The sequence below is a fragment of the Eptatretus burgeri genome, chromosome 15 (assembly GCF_056783735.1).
Source record: "Eptatretus burgeri isolate ZD-2024b chromosome 15, Ebu_testis_v1, whole genome shotgun sequence".
NCBI lineage: Eukaryota > Metazoa > Chordata > Myxini > Myxiniformes > Myxinidae > Eptatretus > Eptatretus burgeri.
Genome location: NC_140975.1, coordinates 15,717,320 through 15,735,805, shown reverse-complemented (window position 1 = coordinate 15,735,805; position 18,486 = coordinate 15,717,320). Strand labels below are relative to the sequence as shown.

The following is an 18,486-nucleotide window of genomic DNA, read 5'->3' as shown; positions in this document are numbered from 1 at the left end:
GTAAGCAGTGTGCCATGCCTGGGAGCCATATGAAGGAGTTTGGAGTCAGGAACAGAGATTGGAGTTTGGAGTGGGGAACGTAACTGGAGCTTGGAGTGGAGAGGTCCAACGGAGAGGCAGGGATATTGCCGAGGGACGGGCTCCTGGGCGTGTTCACCACACACCTACTGATATTCTCCTGAGCTGTATCTCGCTCAAGCCACCCAAACTTATTATTTCAATTTTTTTTATTTCACCTGAACATTCATTGCTGGAGCCTGGTGTTGGCTTAACGGTTGGATGGCCGGCTTAAAATCTTGGTCTTGGGTTGGAGCCTTCTCCTGTGGTTGAATTAACACCAGGCGGGTGACTCAGCCAGTCATCCTTCTGAGGTTGGCAAAATGAGTAACAGGGGCACTACTTCAGCGTTGGCCAGCGGCTGGAGTCGTGAACGTATAAGTGATGGGAATATATCTGAAAGGAGTAAAAATACCACAAGGGAATGGTAAGTTACCGAGGTACTTTGCTGAATAGCCCTCTGGAACCTGGCAGGGCTGAAGGCAGGAATGTTGATGAAGGATCCAAGGAGAAATTGACTATGGACTCTTCGGACAAGCTTCACCAACTCGCATAAGGTAACGCGAGACGTGCAAGGGGCCACAAAGGTAAATAAGAGCTCTTTACACACGAGTCACACGAAGGGGCCAATATCAGGTGAAGAATCGTTACCAGTGAAACTCCACCATTCGGGTTGCCCTTTTCAGCACAACACCAGGCACAGACGACCTCTGGAGTGGAATGCATCTGATAGACACCAACAATGATGGTCGTTCATGCCCAAAACGCCAAGCAGGTGGATCTTTAAAGTAGAAGGAAAAGACGTCCGAGGTGATCAGAATCCAAGTCAATCCTTTATTCCAACCATAACCGAACAACCTGCTCGTCTCTCTTCCGGTTGCACCCAGTTCCGGAAAACCCCCTATCAAGCCGAGCTCGAGAATATTTACATATTATAACATGAAAGGCAAAAGGAAACCGCTACAGATAGCAATGGCACGCCAGTTATCCTCGACCTTTTGTGAGACGACTGAAGAAGAATTCCACCGAAGGAGAAATCACAAGCCCCATCTCGGTGATAACTGAAGCAGTCTTCTCCAGCTGTTTTAAATCACCTACGAGGGATGAATGAACGTCACAGCCTTCCATTCCGATCGGGAAACCCCGCCTTTTCCTTTTCCCCACCCCCTTCTCCAATTTCCTTCTTCTTCTTCTGTAAATGTAATCACTCTATATTTTCATTCCTAACTTCATCATTCCAATCACAAATTAATACTACATCATTAATATAACAAAATAAAATGTTAAGAAACACTCGTGATGTAAATGGCTATAAATGCCATTTCAATATGACAACCAGTACTGAGGAATTTGCCGGCGAGGAAAGGCGGATACGCAACACCGACGTATACACATCGTCTCCTGCCTAGCAGAAATCTAATCACGGTAACGCACTTGCAAGCTTTTGTACTCGGCTAACTTCTACCAAAATAACTCGCAATAAAAACTACCATGGGGGAAATTAACATTATCGTGGTCATAATGCATGAGCATTTCACCCCATCTGGAGTGAAATGGTTTTAGAAATGAATCAGCATAACAGAATAGCACCTCAATTCCCAATAACCGCGGCATGCCTTTCTGATGACGAACATACGGAAACCTACGCATGGGTCATTACAAAAATGCGGATTTCCTTAAAATACGGAAGGAGTGTCACCCATGCATAACATATGGTAAAGCTCGGCCGTGTCCTGCATCGGTTCCATGTTGAGAAGCACGGTACCCTATCTGGAGGGTTTAATTTGCCAGGAGGGTAAAGCGGGATTTAGATGCCGGACCCTACCTAAATTAAGCGTCTCAGACGACGTTTGTAGTTGATTAACAAACTGTCACATCGCGGAGTTATCAGTGGAGCTGGTGGCTTCGGGATTGCTATCAGGAAAGTTGATTCAAGAACTTCCATTGTAATCCACCCTGAGGCTAATCCATAACAATATACTGTATATATATACATATAGATGAATTTTTTTTTCTCTACAAGATCGACAGGAAGAGGGGATGAAAGAACTCCATTTAAGGCCACCCATTGACTGCGACAGGAGAGGAAGTCTGTGAGCCATGGGTGGAGATGGCCTTGGATACCATAGGAAGAGAGTTTGATGAGCAGGGCAGGGTGCCAGACTGTGTCAAAAGCACGTGATATGTCCAGGGATACGACTCGGATTTCCTGTCTGGCAATGAGGACCTCCATCCATTGTTTGGAGAGCAGCAGCAGCATATCCAGTGTAGAGTGACCTGGTCTGAAACCAAATTGATGATCGGAAATCAAGCCAATGGAGAAGAGGAAGGATTTAATGTCTGAAACGATGATGGATTCCATAACCTTGCTGATGATTGGGAGAAGGCTGATTGGTCTGTAGTTACAGGGATCTGTTTTTGCACCTTTTTATGTAGGGCAGTAATGTTTTCTGATTTCCAAGCAGATGACAGATGACCTTGAGCAAATGAGAGGGTGAATAGAAGAGAGAGAGGGTGAGCAGGAGCAGAAGAGCAGGTTTTTAGGACACATGGGCTGATGCCGTCTGGACTGGATGAGTCGAGGTTTGAAAGCAAGCTCTCCCCCTTGTCAGGAGAAAAGGACACAGAGTCCAGGGACAGTTGGCTGCGACTGGGTGAGGTGGGCAGAGAAAGTGATGGGTTTTGGACACAAGATTTAGCTGCAAACACCGAGTTTAGGCATTCAGCCTTTTCACGTGCGGTATCAGCAGTGCGACCATTTGAGGTAAGGGAGGGGATGGAGGGGGAACATACACCAGAAACAGATTTGATTAGATGCCACCAGGATTTTGAGGAGGGGGAGAGGTTTGAGAGTTCAGAATTGAGATTAGAAAGATGTTGTTTTCTGGCTCTCCTGAGGGTAGATACACACTTGTTCCGAGTTATGGAAGGAACTGAGATTGCCCTCAGTTGGGTTTGCTTTCCATGAGGCAAAGGCAAGTTGTTTCAGGACAACTGCCTCACCACAAGCTTCAGTGAACAAAGGGTGGGAGGAAGGGGAGGACAACTGAAGACGAGAGGGGGTAAATCTGTGCATGATGGAGAGTAAGTTTCTTTGAAAGAATTCCCAGGATGAGTTGATGCTGGAGAAAGTATCGATAGGAGACCAGTCTATAAGTTTGATGGCTGCTTGGAGACCATGCGAGTCTGCTTGAGTGAAATGCCAGACTCGACGGCGGTGAGGTGGTTCTCTGATAATAGCCAGAGAGATGTCCACTTTGACAAGGACGTGGTCAGAAGAACCGATTGGAGCGGAGGAAGAACAACAGATATTGACAGGGAAATTTGTCAAAATCAGTTCCAGAAGAGATGGAGTACCATTGGTTGAGATTCGGGTCGGGAAGTTGACCGATTGAGTCAGTCCCAATGAGTCGCAGAAAGCTTTTGCTGAGGTGCCATGACAGGTGAGAGAGGTACCCACACCGAGCCAACTGGCATGATGACAATTGAAGTCGCCACATATGAGGAAGAGAGAGTTTGAATGAGAAGATAGAAGTTGGTCCATGTTTTCGGATAGCGAGGTGTAGACGGAGTCATCACTGTTAGGTGGATGGTACAGTACACATATAAACATGAGGTGGGAGTGGAGGGGAAGCCGTAGCCAGAGGTATTCCTGGGGGTGTGGGGGAGTGAGGGCAGTGCATGGAGAGTGAGTAATAGAGTCTTTGATGAAGAGAGCAACTCCTCCACCAGGACAAGGCTCACGTCTGTCATACTGGAGGAGGGAGTAACCAGGGAGAGATACTTGGGAGTCAGACACCTTTGGGTGAGAAAAGTTTCTGTTAGGCAGATTATGTCTGGTTTGTCAGTGGCAACCTGTATGGAAAGATCTGAATGGTTTGAGCGAAGGCACCAGATATTTGAGGTCCACACGTTTAATGAAGAGGAAGGGGAGGAGGCTTTTGGTGCAGGGAGTGGTGGGGGGGGGGGTGAGTGGAGGACAAGGGACGAGGGGGGAGGTAAGGAGGGTTGTTGAAAGAGTGTGGGGGATTGCAGAATAGCTCGGGGAGGGCCGGATGAAGAGGAGAAAAGGCTCTGTGGTACTGGGGGAGCGGGGGGCAAGAGACGGGGAAGAAGGCAGTTGGGGATTTGGGGAGGTGGAGTGAAGAGATGGAGGTGAGAGGGCAGTGGAAGGAGGCAGCTTTGGGGATGAGAAGGGGGGCAACTTTGAGAAGGATAGGTGAGGCGGATGAATGGTGGGAGAAAGGTGAGGGAGGAGTTTTTGAGAGAGGTGAGAGGGAGGGTTGGAGGTAGAAGAGTGGATGGTTGCTTTGAGAGTGAGGGGTTAGAGGTGTGAGTTGACACTGAAGTTAGAAAAAAAAGAATGGTTGATGGAAAGCGAACATTCCTAGCAAACTGGGGTTTTAGAAAGTTTTAGGTCAGAGATGCGATTTAACATGTTTCTTGATAGATGCAATAAAGGCGAATTCAGAAAATGGAGAGAAAAAACGCTGTAACAGTTGGATTTTTTAGGCAAGCTATGAAAGGAAAGGTCGAATTGAGAGCAGTCTGTTTAAATAGCAGAAGAGTAGTGCATTATGAAACAATAAAGAGTACCACACGTGTGAAAGAGGAAGATGAAGCATTATAAGTGATCGTTTTTTTATTATTATTATTATTATTATTATTATTATTATTATTATTAATGTTTGAGAGAGTTTTCAACAGATTCGGTCATGGAAGTGTTGTTGAAAAAATCGAGGAAGAAGAAGAAGAGGAGGATGAGGAAGAAGAGGAAGAAGAAGAAGAAGAGGAAGAAGAATCAAGACTCGTGAGTGTGCAAGGAGAAAGGTCGGTTTTTTTGTGTTTTTTTTTTTTGGTTTAATATAAGAAATAGAGTGATTAGTGGGAGGGATGGAGGATGTTCGGAAAGTGGGGAAGATAGAAATTGAAGGTGATGGGGGAAAAAAACAAATAAACACGATCGTACACCGAGGGGAAACAAAGGGTCGGCCTCAAGCACCCGGGAAGACAAGGTCGACAAAATCTCACAAAATAGCACGATTTTTGAAACTAATCTGAACGAGGAACACACAGTAACATGTAGGTGAGAAAATAAACAGTTAAAATGGGACAGATAACTACCGGAAACTTAACTTTGAGATCGTCAGTCGAGAGCCCTGAAGGAGACCTGCCGATGCTCCAAACCCAGAACCGGAAGTCAAATTGAACGTGGATTGAACGATGTGTAACGAAAGATGGCGGTTATGTTGAAGAGTAAAAATTTGGACTGCATTGACTAAAATCTCGATGAATTGTGCTTTCATGCACCGTCTCCAGTTTGTTTCGATCATGTTTACATCAAAGGTTATAAAAGTTCAAATTTGCACAAGGACTCTCTGGGCAGCCTGTATTGATGCAGGAGGATTCATTTCGACTTAAGGAAGACTTTTGCACCTTCAGGCTCTAATGTGTATTAATTATGGTAGATTATGTATTGTAAAGTGCTGACAGTATATTTATTATATATGCATAATTTGGGGGGGGGGATATTTAAATTGAGTAAAGAGTGGAAGTGTGAAGAGAAGAGGAAAAGGTTAAAAAGTTTGCATACGTAATAAATAGATTCTCTTTTGAAGACAATGGAAGAACCGGAAGTGTTTGATGTTGCTTCCATTTTGGATCGTTGCACCTTTGTATTCATTGTGACGTCACGTGCGTCCGACGGGACATGAGTATTCCTGTTGATTGTCTACCTGCTGGGCGTTCTCCTTAATTTTGTCCCAGAAGGGGCACGGAAGAGCCGGGGAGGTGGTTGAGGCAATTAATGGTGGGGTGGGAAGGTCGGAGGGCATTTCCCTCCACGTGTGCAGATTCATCCCCAACTTGGCTTTGACCCTTTGAAAGACGCAATGACGCATTTCTTCTTTAACGCTTCTTTTATATTGCGAGGAAATCGTGCCGTGATGACGTCCGCACGAACGTGATGATGACTTTCAGCGGACGCGAATTTACGCGTCTCATTCGCACGGTGTACAGAGTGACGTCATGAGTGGCGGGAAAGGTCGATTTGAATAATTTCCCAAGCAGCGCATTTGTACCTTTTTTTTTTTCTGATGACAGGTGCCAAAAGCCACGGTAAGCGACCCAAGCTGTTGTCGTGCAATAAGGTCTCTCGATGACATGCGCCCTCATTGCCTCTCCCCCTTCTCCCCCATCTCATCGCACGTGTCTCCCTACCTGGTTTTGAGCACGCAATATCAATCGATCATTTCAATGAGGAGTCAACGTCTCGTGCGGAATGATGAAGTGCAGCATCTGCATCGGGCTGGTCCCTCCGTTCATATGCGCTTTTCGAAGGTGTTCCGAGAGGTCTGGCTTGGGGAACTAAGGTGGGAATGTAGAAGAGTGGTTGGGGAGGGGGTTGCGAAAGCGCCGGCGGTTATAAATATTCACGCGACTCCTGCGGCCGCTGCACAGCGCGAGTTTGTCGCGTCGTGAAACAAAGGGGTCGCGCGATGGAGCCCGCAGTGATCCGCACGAGGTCGTCGTGTCTCGAAGGTCGTGATGACGGCCCATTGTTTAACTGCAAAGGCTCGTTTAATATTCGGGATTGCAACTTGACGCGCAATAACCCATTGCATCGGTGCACGCAGGTTTTAACAGATTCTATTCGCAGGTTTTCCATACCGAGCAATATCTCAACACAGCCATTTCAACAACATTGCTGTTCGTGCGCCCCTTTCGTGCTCACCGAGGCGGTTGTGGACCATGGAAGGGTCCTACCTTCTACTCTGTTACATATTAGACCTTCCATTCAATCCATGAAGGAATAAACGACAATTATAATTTGTGAGTGGAGATTGGCATCAGTTCCAGTTCAAGTTCGATCACCGTCGCGACTCTGCAAAGCTCCAGCTAACCACCAAGGGAAGCAAGGAGAAGCTGACGTTTTGGGCATAAACCCTTCGTCGGATCTTCAATAGATTACTGCTATTTTGCTCTGCTGATGGATGACCACTCCTGTTGATTTCATCCATTGTTCTACCCATCCGCCGACGCACATCACCAGCAAGACTAGTCCTCCGTTCTCGTTTGAGATTGCGGTTCGATGGAGGAAAATCCCCGATTTAATGGTCGACGGGTTGACCCACCTACGTGACAACTCCTTGTATGGATTAGCTCTCTCCATGGTAGATCCGCCGCCTCTCGTTCTCACCCTATACTTCCTTATCTCAACGATGGGTCCCCATCTCCACCACCGGATAAGCGTCTTCATCAATGAAGAATCAAGTGGTGGGGCAGGCTAATCGAGGGGGGGGGGAGGAAAAGAAAGGAGGGATGGAGATATCCAGAGAGAGGGAAAGAGCCAAGTGAAATAAGGGGAGAGGTGGGGTGTGGGGAGCAATGAGACAAGGGGGCGGTGTGTGTCCTTGCGCGACCTATAATATTAGTCCTGTATGCTTCTTCAGGAGACCATTGAATACCGACCTTAGAGCCGAGACCGGAGTCCGCTCGGGGTGGTCTAGACGTAGCGGAAAATGCGGCGCAAAATGGAGCATCTCTGATATGCACACAGTGCAAGAGCAAGCGAGGAGCAAAAGCGCTCGGAAGCAAGAAGCTAACAGCCGTTCATGTTGGAACTCTAGGTGCTGTACCTTGCGAGTGTGAGTATCTCCAGCCAACAGAGAGGGATGGGGGAGAGAGAGAGAGAGAGAGAGAGAAAGACGACGACGACAACACAGCAGAGCAAGGCGTGCGATACGCAACAGCTCAGTAATTGCAAACGCTACGTACCCGCGGAGACTGGGTGACCTAAATCGGTAAAATCAAGAGGGAGAGAGAAAGTGGGTATAAATCACGATCGATAGTTTCTCTAACAAGCCAGGAGTAAATAGCATCGTTGCTCTAGCAGGTGCAGGACATCCCTCCAGTCTCTCCGGTGCAAAGAAGCGCTCTTTGTGAAGCCGCGTCTGCATATCACTGCATCCGATGCTCACACCTCCCTCCCTCTCTGCCACCCTCCCCTCCTCCTTCCTCTTGTTTCGCATCTGCTCGACAACCCACGTCGATGTGTCCCTCACGCCATCACCCTCCCCAGCCGATGCTTTGCTCGTGCAGCAGGTTCGGGTCCCGCGACCTATTCAGTGTCTGGCTTGAGCAACACGCACATCCATGAAGACTCGAGTACACGGATGAAGCCCCGAGAGGAGAGAGCGAAAGAAGGCAAATCGAGAAGGTTGGTACGGCGTTAAAATATCGATGCGAGTGGAGAGAAAAGGATCGACGCTCAGTGCTCTTCCAGACACGGCGATAGTCCTTTTCCCAGGGATGTAATCTTCGCTCTTCTCCATTATTCCACCGGATCGTATATATTATATTGGTACCATGATTCCTTCCAGCCAGACTTTCCCAGCGCACCTGGTACATCTCCTGATCTTCAGCATTGCCGGCATCGCTGTGTTCATCTCGTGGTCTTTGGATGTGGAAGCATCCCCGGAGCGCCGTGTGGTTGCACGGCAGGAGGGTGATCTCATCGTAGGTGCCCTGTTCTCCGTGCACCACCAGCCACCTGCCGACAAGGTGTCCGATAGACAGTGCGGAGACATCCGCGAGCAGTATGGCATCCAGCGCGTGGAGGCCATGTTCCACACCCTCGACCGCATCAATATGGATCCCAACATTCTGCCCGGCGTGAAACTCGGATGCGAGATCCGTGACTCATGCTGGCACACCGCCGTGGCTCTCGAGCAGAGCATCGAGTTCATCCGGGATTCTCTGACGTCCACATCGGCGAGCGATCAGGAGATGGCCAGAGGTCTTGGAGCGGACAGCACCCCCGGGGCACACGGAGGCGGTGGCCGGAAGGGTGGCACGGTCAATCCAGTGCGCTGTCACAACGTACCCCCTAAAAAACCCATCATTGGTCTCATCGGGCCTGGCTCCAGCTCTGTGGCCATTCAGGTGCAGAACCTGCTGCAACTGTTCAACATCCCACAGATCGCTTATTCAGCTACGAGCAAGGACCTGAGCGACAAGAAGCACTTTAAGTACTTCATGCGTGTCGTTCCCTCGGACGCACTGCAAGCTCGTGCAATCCTGGACATCGTGCGTCGCTACAACTGGACGTACGTGTCCGCCATCAACACCGAGGGTACGTGACGCTTGATCGGTCACGTGACATTGCATATTGTCGATTAGACCTCCAGGGGTCATTATTACACTCAGTGGAACACCACAACCCATTCACTCTTTGAGATTTGCATGAAGGTCTTTTATCGAGCCAGTGGCCAGTCATTCGGTATAAATGGCCTTCCGAGCTTCAATCACTGACTCACTCATTTTACTTATTAAATAATTCACTCACCTACTTTGGTGACCGAAGGTCTGTGATACGGCTGGATGAGCTGAGTTGATTAATTATATATAGTGTACCCTCGTGAAGTGAAGAGCCCATTCGTTCTCATGCAAAATCTCGATTGTGACGTCACAATATAGGAATATGTACTCACTAACTAAGCTTATATAAGAACACAGGTTTGCAATTATCGAAAACATTTATCATCAATGTCGTCAACCTCTCGTGGACCTTCGCGTATATAAATTCATGATCATTGCAAATGCAACAAAGAATAGGAAACCAAAAGAGGCCAAAAATAATGCACAAAAACTAAGGGAACGTTTGGATAACCCCCCGCTGTTTATCGCTGGGTTTGGGGCCAAAGCGGAAATTCCCACAACAGGAGCATCCATGCTGGAGTTGGACAAGATGAGGGACCACTGATTGTGGGACCAGACATGCTCCCGACATCCAACGCCCTGTTTTGCTTTCTGCGGAGATATTCTTTGCGCTTGTCCCAACTGTTCACTCATCTGCACAAATTTCGCCTCCAAGACTAAATATTATTTTTCTTTATTGTTATTTATTCCCACGTTCTTGTGGAGTTGGAGGGAGATTGGGCCAAGGTTTTCAAGTGCCGGATGGCCAGGCATGCCGTTCGACTAATGTTAGGGTATGGATTTAGAATTTGTTTCAGGGTGCCGGCGATAGCTCGCCTATTCTTCACGAAGGACACCATGACATCTTAAACATCTACCAACTCATACCGGCAGACGGGACGCCCAGTTTAACGTCCATCCGAGGGACGGCACACACATTGATGAATCACCCTGCCCGTGAATCACTGGGGTTGACAGTTTATAGATGGGTCAGGATTCAAACCCAGACTAGACGGCTTAGAAGCGAGTGTCCGAGACTACATATTGCTTTGCAATATTCACTCCTGAAGCATTAGGCACTGAAATCGGCTAACGCAACGGGTCATCACTACTAGTCCAGAGTTGTAGACCATGTGTGGATTGAAACCTCACTGTAATCGCCGCTCTGTTGCTCCATTCATGGTCACGGTGTGTCACTGGCTCCCTGCGAAACATTCAAAGGTGTGATGACTATCTCAGGAGATTTCAAGCGGATTTCAAAATAAATCAGAGGAGATTTATTTCAAAGTGTAGTAATTATGAAATGAATGCATCACAGAATATCTGATGTGGTTTCAATTCCTAGCCAAATAACCAAAGAGCAACCACACTCTGAGATAGCAAGCGGTGAAACGTAGTGTTTAGGAATGTACAAGGACATCAGACCACTTGCTACCCGCCGTTTCGGGAGGAACTTGTAATTTGTTCATGGTGCCGGCGATAGCTCACCTACTCTTCGAGTAAGACACCATGAGATCTTTAAAGATCACTAATGACCGGTGCTAGCAGGCGGGTCCTCTGACCGTCCATCTGAAGGATGGCACGCACATCGATGCTTCGCCCTGCCTGCGACACACCGAGGTGACGGTTTATAGCTGGGTCGGGATTCGAACCCAGGAGAGATAGCTCAGACGTGAGTATGCCTATCTCTCGGCTGTCCTGACACCCAAACACTCCATAAAGATTGAGGCCAAAATGAGAGCCAGTATATATGGGGTCTATTTGTGCATTTGGGCTGCTGTGCAAGGTACAAATTATCTTCGGCATACATGGACATCGAGGGAAGGGCCGACAAGCTTGTCTCCTTGCAGTGACATCCTGCAGTGGCTCTTTGAATAGCTGTGATCCTCCAGCGGGTGATCAAGTCAGATCAGATCAGAGGATGCTTCACATTGTGAACTACGAAACCTTTATTTTTTTTAACGACGTCTTACTCCACACTATAATTTTGGGGATGAGTGCGAAGCCGTACACCAGTCAGTATGGGGCTAGCTGGATGGTTTACACTCCAGCTACGCTGGATGCACACTCACCGCTACGCTGTCTCGAATCTCGACTCAGTTATAAACTGTCATCATCCCGGCGTTTCATGGGCACGGTGATTCATCAATGTGTGTGCCATCACTCAGATGGACCTTAAACTGGACATCCCCTCCACCGAAGGTAGATGGAGGTTATGTTATTTCACCCCTATCTGTCTATCTGCGTTTGTGAGTATGATATCTCAAAAGGCTACAGACATATTCCAACCAAACTTGGTGGACAGGTTGGGTGTGTGACAAGGACTAATTGATTCGATTTTGGTGAAAATCGAGACAATAAATTAATTCTTTTAAGGGATTCTTCACCATTGAGAGATAGCGACAAAACGATAGATATCGCGATGTCTCAAAACGTTGTGAACGGATGCAGACAAAATCTGGACAGGTTGGATGTGTGAGAAATACAAGCCGATTCGATTTTGGGTCATTACGTGCTCCTCCAGAGGTTGCTCTCGTTAGTGGATGTTAAAGACCTCACACGTCCTCGAAGAATCGGTGAGCTATCGCCGGCACCTTGAACAGATTCCAAATTTCTGCTCCTGTGCACATTCTGTATACTGAACCCAAAATGGATGAGAAAAACTTACTGGAGTGCACGCTAAGATGGCACAAGAACAATGAGACAAGGTGAACGGCTTGAGAAAAACTCAAGGAATCGTCTTCTCTCGTTTGCAGCTGATGCAGTGCCCCCTTTGGGGTCACATATGAATTTCTCGAATTTGTTCAGGATACCGGCGAGAACCCTGCCAACTCGTCAACGGAATATGCAGAGTGATCGATAAACTATAATATACCTGGTGTTGGTTTAATGGTTAGGGTGGTGGGCTTGGGATCCAGCCTATGGTCCGAAGTGAAAATCCTGCTCGGCTGTTGAATTAATACTAGGTGGGGTTGACTCAGCCTGCCATCCTTGTGAGGTTGACAAAATAAGTAACAGCTTGCTGGGATGATTGAGCCATTCGAGTATCGTGTGTCAGAGTGGTGACCTTTCCAGGATTGTGCCCAATAGCCCAGGAGACTGCTTTGGCAGCACCAACGCATCTGTACAGAGTATGATCCTGCTGGATGAATGGATCTATACTGTCCACCAGCTGATGGTTGCAGTCGCAGACTGGACACCCAAATCAATGTCCATCGGAGGGGCGACGTTCTCGATGCATCGCCCTGCTTGTGAGGGAAGCATCAATCTGACAGTTTATAGTTGGACTGGCAATCGAACCCAGACCAGACACCTCTTTAATACCATTTTATGAGGACCATGGTGTACAAAACGGTCAACTAAAGTTTCTGAAAAGTGCAAACAGAAGGCACCAGTCAGCTTCAGTTGTGATGCCAAACACCTACAGAGAACGACTTCACACATAAAGGCAAAAGATGTGATCATCATGGGGCATCTACAAAAACCTCATTATCCCTGCAGTCCCTCTGCATCCAAGTCATTGAAGAGCAAGTCGAGCAGTAAAATAAAACAATTGAAAAGGACATCATACTCAGAGCCGATGGACCTGACCAGGTGATGATGCGTGAACAATGAAAACAAAGGCGTTGCTTCTGCAACTCGTGCTCAGAAATATAAAGAGAGGATGACATTGCTAATTGAAGTATACGTGCTTCATGACTTTGGCACAAATAATTCCGAAATCAAATAATAGCAAAGCACCAGAAGTTGATAAATGCATCGAAGAACATCGACATCACATTGGTGATAGTCGTAGCAACTGAAGGGGTGCCAACGGAGAACCATGCAGATAATGTGGAAGAGATGTACCTGGAAATATCCGACACTTACCTTTGTTCGATTTGTTCGGTTCAATTCCAGACCCGACTACACAATGTCGGGTTAGTGCTTCACAGGTGGGATGTTGTGGTCGTGGAGTACGCCGTCCGTCGGATGGTCGTGAAGCCGGTGGGTGTCCCGTGTGCTAGCATTAGTTGGTGGCGTTGAAGACCCCATGATGTCTTGACCGAGGCATTGCTGACACCCTCAACAAATTACATATTCCAATTCTGAATACCTCTGGGAAAGCAAAGGTAAACCACCCTGTGTAGTCCTTGGCACGGGGCTTTGGCAGCATCATATTTGTTGAGAAATGTCCCATTTGTACCTGGAAATGTCCCATCAAATGAGCTCGAATTGGAAGCTGTTTCGAGCTTCAGTGAACATCCTTAAAATAGCCCATGGAGTAAAGATGCGTTAGAGAACACCTGAAAAGGTTCCTAAGCTTAACCTGAAAAACATCTCAGCTCGTTAATCCTCTAAGGAGGATGGAAGACTGATACCTTGCTTCTGGGAGGATATCCTGCATTCTTTTGATCGCCATTTAAGCAGATTACAACCAACGAGAAATATCATAAGAGCATCGATGAATCAGCGAGCTTGTTATGATCATATCTTAAAAGTGCATGTGCAGACTATATATACATACATACACACACACACACATATATATGTATATATACAGTTGTAGTTGGAGTTGTAGGTACATTTTTCATCAGACAAATAACGATCATTACTTCCACAGCCAGGGCTCCCAACCATATACCTCTCACATACCTGGTAGATGACTTAGAAGCCACATTTGCAATGCCAGGATGAGATCGTTTTGATATAATCGGTACATTATGTGCGAGTATCCCCAAGGCTGCTCGCACATACATACCTATTATAGTATGGAATGGTTCTGGTCTACTAGGTATATAGAGCATCCCCAGGGCAGGATGGTTCTTGGATACTATAGGTTCCTAATTCCTAATTCTCATCAAAATAGCAAGTGGTCAGGTGTTCTTGAGTATTCCTTGACAGGATGAGGTTACACCGCTTGCTGTCTCCGAGTGTGGTTTCTGTGCGGTTATCAGAACCTACATCCATTAACAAATTCACCAACCCCAGGTGTGTTTGCATGTCATGCGTGAACCAGAGATCCATCGAATCGAAGACTCACTTAATCACTCCATCATATATATATATATATATATATATATATATATATATATATATATATATATATATATATATATATATATATATATATATATATATATATATATATATATATATATATACATATAATTTATAAGACTTGTGTATTGAGGAAATGTTCATGAAAAGTCGGCATTTATCGGACCATTGTATCTCATTCAGAGGAAGATTTTGAACACCACACGTACATCGACACTACGTGCGTGTGCTCGTGCGACTTGCTTTACATTCCGCTCACACCGAGCGCCTGTCATATCTAGTCCACAACTCGGACATATTGCCTTCTTACATTGATACAGCTTGTTTACTCGAGCGACCTCTTTGTCAATGAAGGAAATTACTTTTAGTGCAAAGGCACTGCATGCAATCCATGAGTTAAGCATTTAAGTCATTCCAATGGAAGTGTGTGCACAATGTGTACTTGGGAGAGAAAGGAGGGGATCAAAAGTTTCACCAAATATGCTTTTGTAATAAATATATGAGGAGTAGCAGACATGCATGGATCTATTTGCCTCTTATTCTTTTTTTTTCCTTTGAGTGCAGCATTGTCATCCCGGAAACGTCTGGAGTTGTAGCTACATTTTTCATCAGACAAAAAGCGATTATTACCTCTGTCACCGAAGGTGGATGAAGGTTATGTTTTCACCCCTTGAGTCTGTTTATGAACAGGATATCTCAAAAAGTTGTGGACGGATTCGGACGAAACTTGGTGGGCAGGTTGGGAGTGTAACAAGGACGACTTGATTCGATTTTGTTGAAAATCCGAATCCGAGAATTTTTCAAGTGATTCTTCACCACTGAGTGATTGGGCTAAAACGATATATAGCACAATATCTCAAAAATGTTGAGGACTGATTATGACAAAACCTGGTGGAGGAGTTGGTTAGGTGACAAGAAGAAGCCGATTAGATTTTGGTTCAGGTCCGAATCCAGATCCGGCCTATCAGTGGGATACAAAACGTAAACTAACGTAAACTAAGTTTCATCCGAATGTGTCCATAAAATTCTGGAGATATCAGGTTATGTGCATCCTTTTTGACCTTATCTCGCAATCGTGAAGAATCACTTTAAAAATTCTCAGATCCAGATCAGGATCTTCACCAAAATCGAATCAATTTGTCATTGTCTCACTCCCACCCTGTCCACCGCATTTCGTCCAAGTCTGTTCATACATTTTTGAGATATCCTGCTCACAGGTGGACAGACAAACAGGGGGAAATACATATCTTCCGTCCACCTTCAGTGTTGGAGGTAATGACCTAAAAATCCAATTAAGTGAGAAAGCGGTGAGAACAGTAGCTGTACCTTGCAAATGAGGCTCCAAGCTGCTAACGTTTTTTCAAAATGGAAAAAGCAAATAAAATGTCGGAATTCCTTCGGATCTTTGGCAGTCGAGCTTAAAGCAACATAATAGACTGTGAGTGAAAATAATGTTTGAAAATATCAAGTTAAGGTGAAATCTAACAGATAGGAGGCCTTTCGTTATACAGGAGGCCTTTCGTTTTATGTTCTTCCACAGGGAACGGTGCTACACGGTACACATTTACGTCGAGAATTTGCGTCGACCCCCCTTCCTGAATCCTTCAGGTAGTGGGGATGGTGGGGGGGGAGGGGGGAGACCAAGTAGCTCCATCCTTTGTCACAAGTTATGATGGACCCTTAGGACCTCTGGAAAGTTTGGTTGCGATTGGATAACTAATGATCACATGCATCAACCAAAGACAGACACCAAATTGCACATTTTATGAAGATGATGATTATGATGATATGATGATGTAACTAGACAAACCATCGAGTGTTCTCAACGAGCACTCTCAAGTGCTGGTCCACATATGCTATAGTGCGGTACACAACACGGAGCGGTTGTGGCCGAATATCATTAATTATGTATCGTTACATTCATATCAATACATTCATCGTCTGAATCTCATTACATTGATGTAAACAATGTTCCCAAAAAGCATATTGATATTGCACTTGATAAATAATTAATTATTCGTACACATCTTAAATAAAATGTATTAAATAAATTGCAAGGAAAATTGCTTCATAATCATTTATGAGTTTATACAATTTTTGTTTTTCGACCAAAAAAATGTGAAAGGGGGCAGGGGGCGGGGAGGCAATCGATACGTTGTCCCCCCCTGAAAACGTCTTTCCAAAATACATGTGTCGGACCTGTGTCCATCACGGAGATTTTTGATAGTTTGAAAAGGCCTTTAATCTTTTCTTAACCAAAATTAATTAAATAATTGCATGTCAACTTGGTTCATGTCAACTGGTCAAAGGGTAACAATCCAATGTTATTTAGTGCTCATGGATCCCTGCTAAGATATATGATGAGAATCCCATATGGCAGGATGTTTGCAAATAATCAGAGTTCCTCGATGAAGGGCAGATACTCTGTGACCAAAACGTTTTGCTGATGTTCTTGAAACAAAACCGCTCGTGTTTGCACGTTTCCGTTTCATTGTGTGCAGTTTGGGACGAGAAACCAATCAAAATCTATTCACAAAGACTCTTGACTCCTGCTGAGCAGACGATTTCAGATGTCTTTCCTTCGACTAACAGGAAGTTGACACTGATTACAGAGTATAAACACAAACAGAGGACAAACGGATAGGAAACCGACTCATAATAGATTTTTAAGAATGTCGTGGATAAACTGTATGTATGTATATATGTATATATGTATATGTGTATATATTGTTGCGAATTCGCGCCCTCCGGCATGCGGACGGCCACGTCACTCGAATCGCGACTGCGTCGCCCACCGGACGGACAATTCAGTCGTGACCCTCCGGAAACTATCGCCCGGAGCCAGTCATGGGTGGGCCTTTCAACCTCACCACAATCGTGCCAATCGGCCACCCGCGTAGGATAGGGTTGTTCGCCAAACTCGACCTACCTAAGTACCCACGCGGATGGTAAACCGGGCGATCGTACCTCGCCGCAGGTCGACTCCGGACACGAGCTGCTTGGGCGGCCCGTTCCGTACTATCGGGATAACCGAGTGGTGCTATCGTCGACCTCAATGGTTCAGATTCTTTACCGGGCATTTTGCACCCACTACGAACCCTTTACGTGAAGCAGGATGGAGGGTTAATAAAGAAAAGACGAAGCGAAAGGGGAAAAACAGTTCACACAATGCACATTTATTTCCCGGCACATGGAAAGCACATATATACAGCCATACAGTCAAAATGCACATATAGCAACCAAAACAAAAGCAACAACGACGCAGATTTACTACCGACTACGCGCACACACAGCAACACTTATACAGTTCTACTTTACAGACGGCGCCAACACACATTGACACAAAAGCAAAGGAAAGAAGCCACCCTCATAGACAAGGGGGCAGACAGGCCTGTAGGCCAATTGTGCGCATGACCTGGAGGAGCGGCCAGGTCCGCGAGACCCGGGGGGGGGGGTCCTACCCACGTCCTCGTGACTCGTTGGCGGGCGAGCCGCAGATGTGGCCGCGTGGCTGTGCCCCGACTCCATGCTCCTTGGCGGGTTTCGTTGGCACGACGTTTGGAGTGGGGTGGGAACGGGGCCCCCTTTTTGCACTATCTCAGCATGGGGGAAAGGGGTAATTGTTGATGCCCTGGGGGAGGAAAATGGCTGGCTGGCTTGGGTACCGCGACGAGCGATCCCACAATGCGACCTCGTCGCTGACCGCCGTCCTTCTTGCCTCGGACCCGAGCTCCTTTGCCTCTTCCCGCAAATCTTCTCAGCTGAATCCAGAACCCAACTCTCTCATTGACACTCTCTTCCCCCCGGCTCTCTTCCACTCTCCAACCAAAACTGACTCACTCTGCCACGATTCGCCTTGCGCTCGCCGTTTTATAGGCTGGCAGGAGCAGCTAATATGCAAATATTCAGATCAGGATGAGCTCGGGGGCGGAGCCATGCTCGCCCATTGGTCGGAGGAAACGGGGGCGTGAACCTCCCCTGATCCTAGAATTTGCATATATCGATTTCACACAGACGCGCCTGGAGGCGCGGTCACGCCGCCCCGCGCTTGCTAATTGGACGGAGGAGAAGTGAGCGTGTAGCGTTCTTCATCCGAGTTTTCCCTCGGAAAGGCCGCGATTTGCGCTCGCGGCTCGGTGCGCTTGGCACCAATCGCCGAACGGGCCCGAGACAGCCCGACGTTCAGTGTTC

The 18,486-nt window shown here is 46.7% G+C and overlaps 1 protein-coding gene across 1 annotated transcript in view; it reads left to right on the top strand.

The window, feature by feature from the left end:
* The first annotated feature begins 7,489 nt into the window (after window positions 1-7,489).
* Window positions 7,490-18,486, top strand: part of LOC147011612 (metabotropic glutamate receptor 1-like) — a 136,936-nt gene continuing 125,939 nt past the window's right edge. Inside the window, exon 1 of the mRNA XM_085858483.1 lies at window positions 7,490-9,190. Within this exon, the coding sequence (XP_085714609.1) occupies window positions 8,425-9,190 (766 nt within the window). The 5' untranslated portion in view covers window positions 7,490-8,424. The remainder of the gene's footprint in view (window positions 9,191-18,486) is intronic.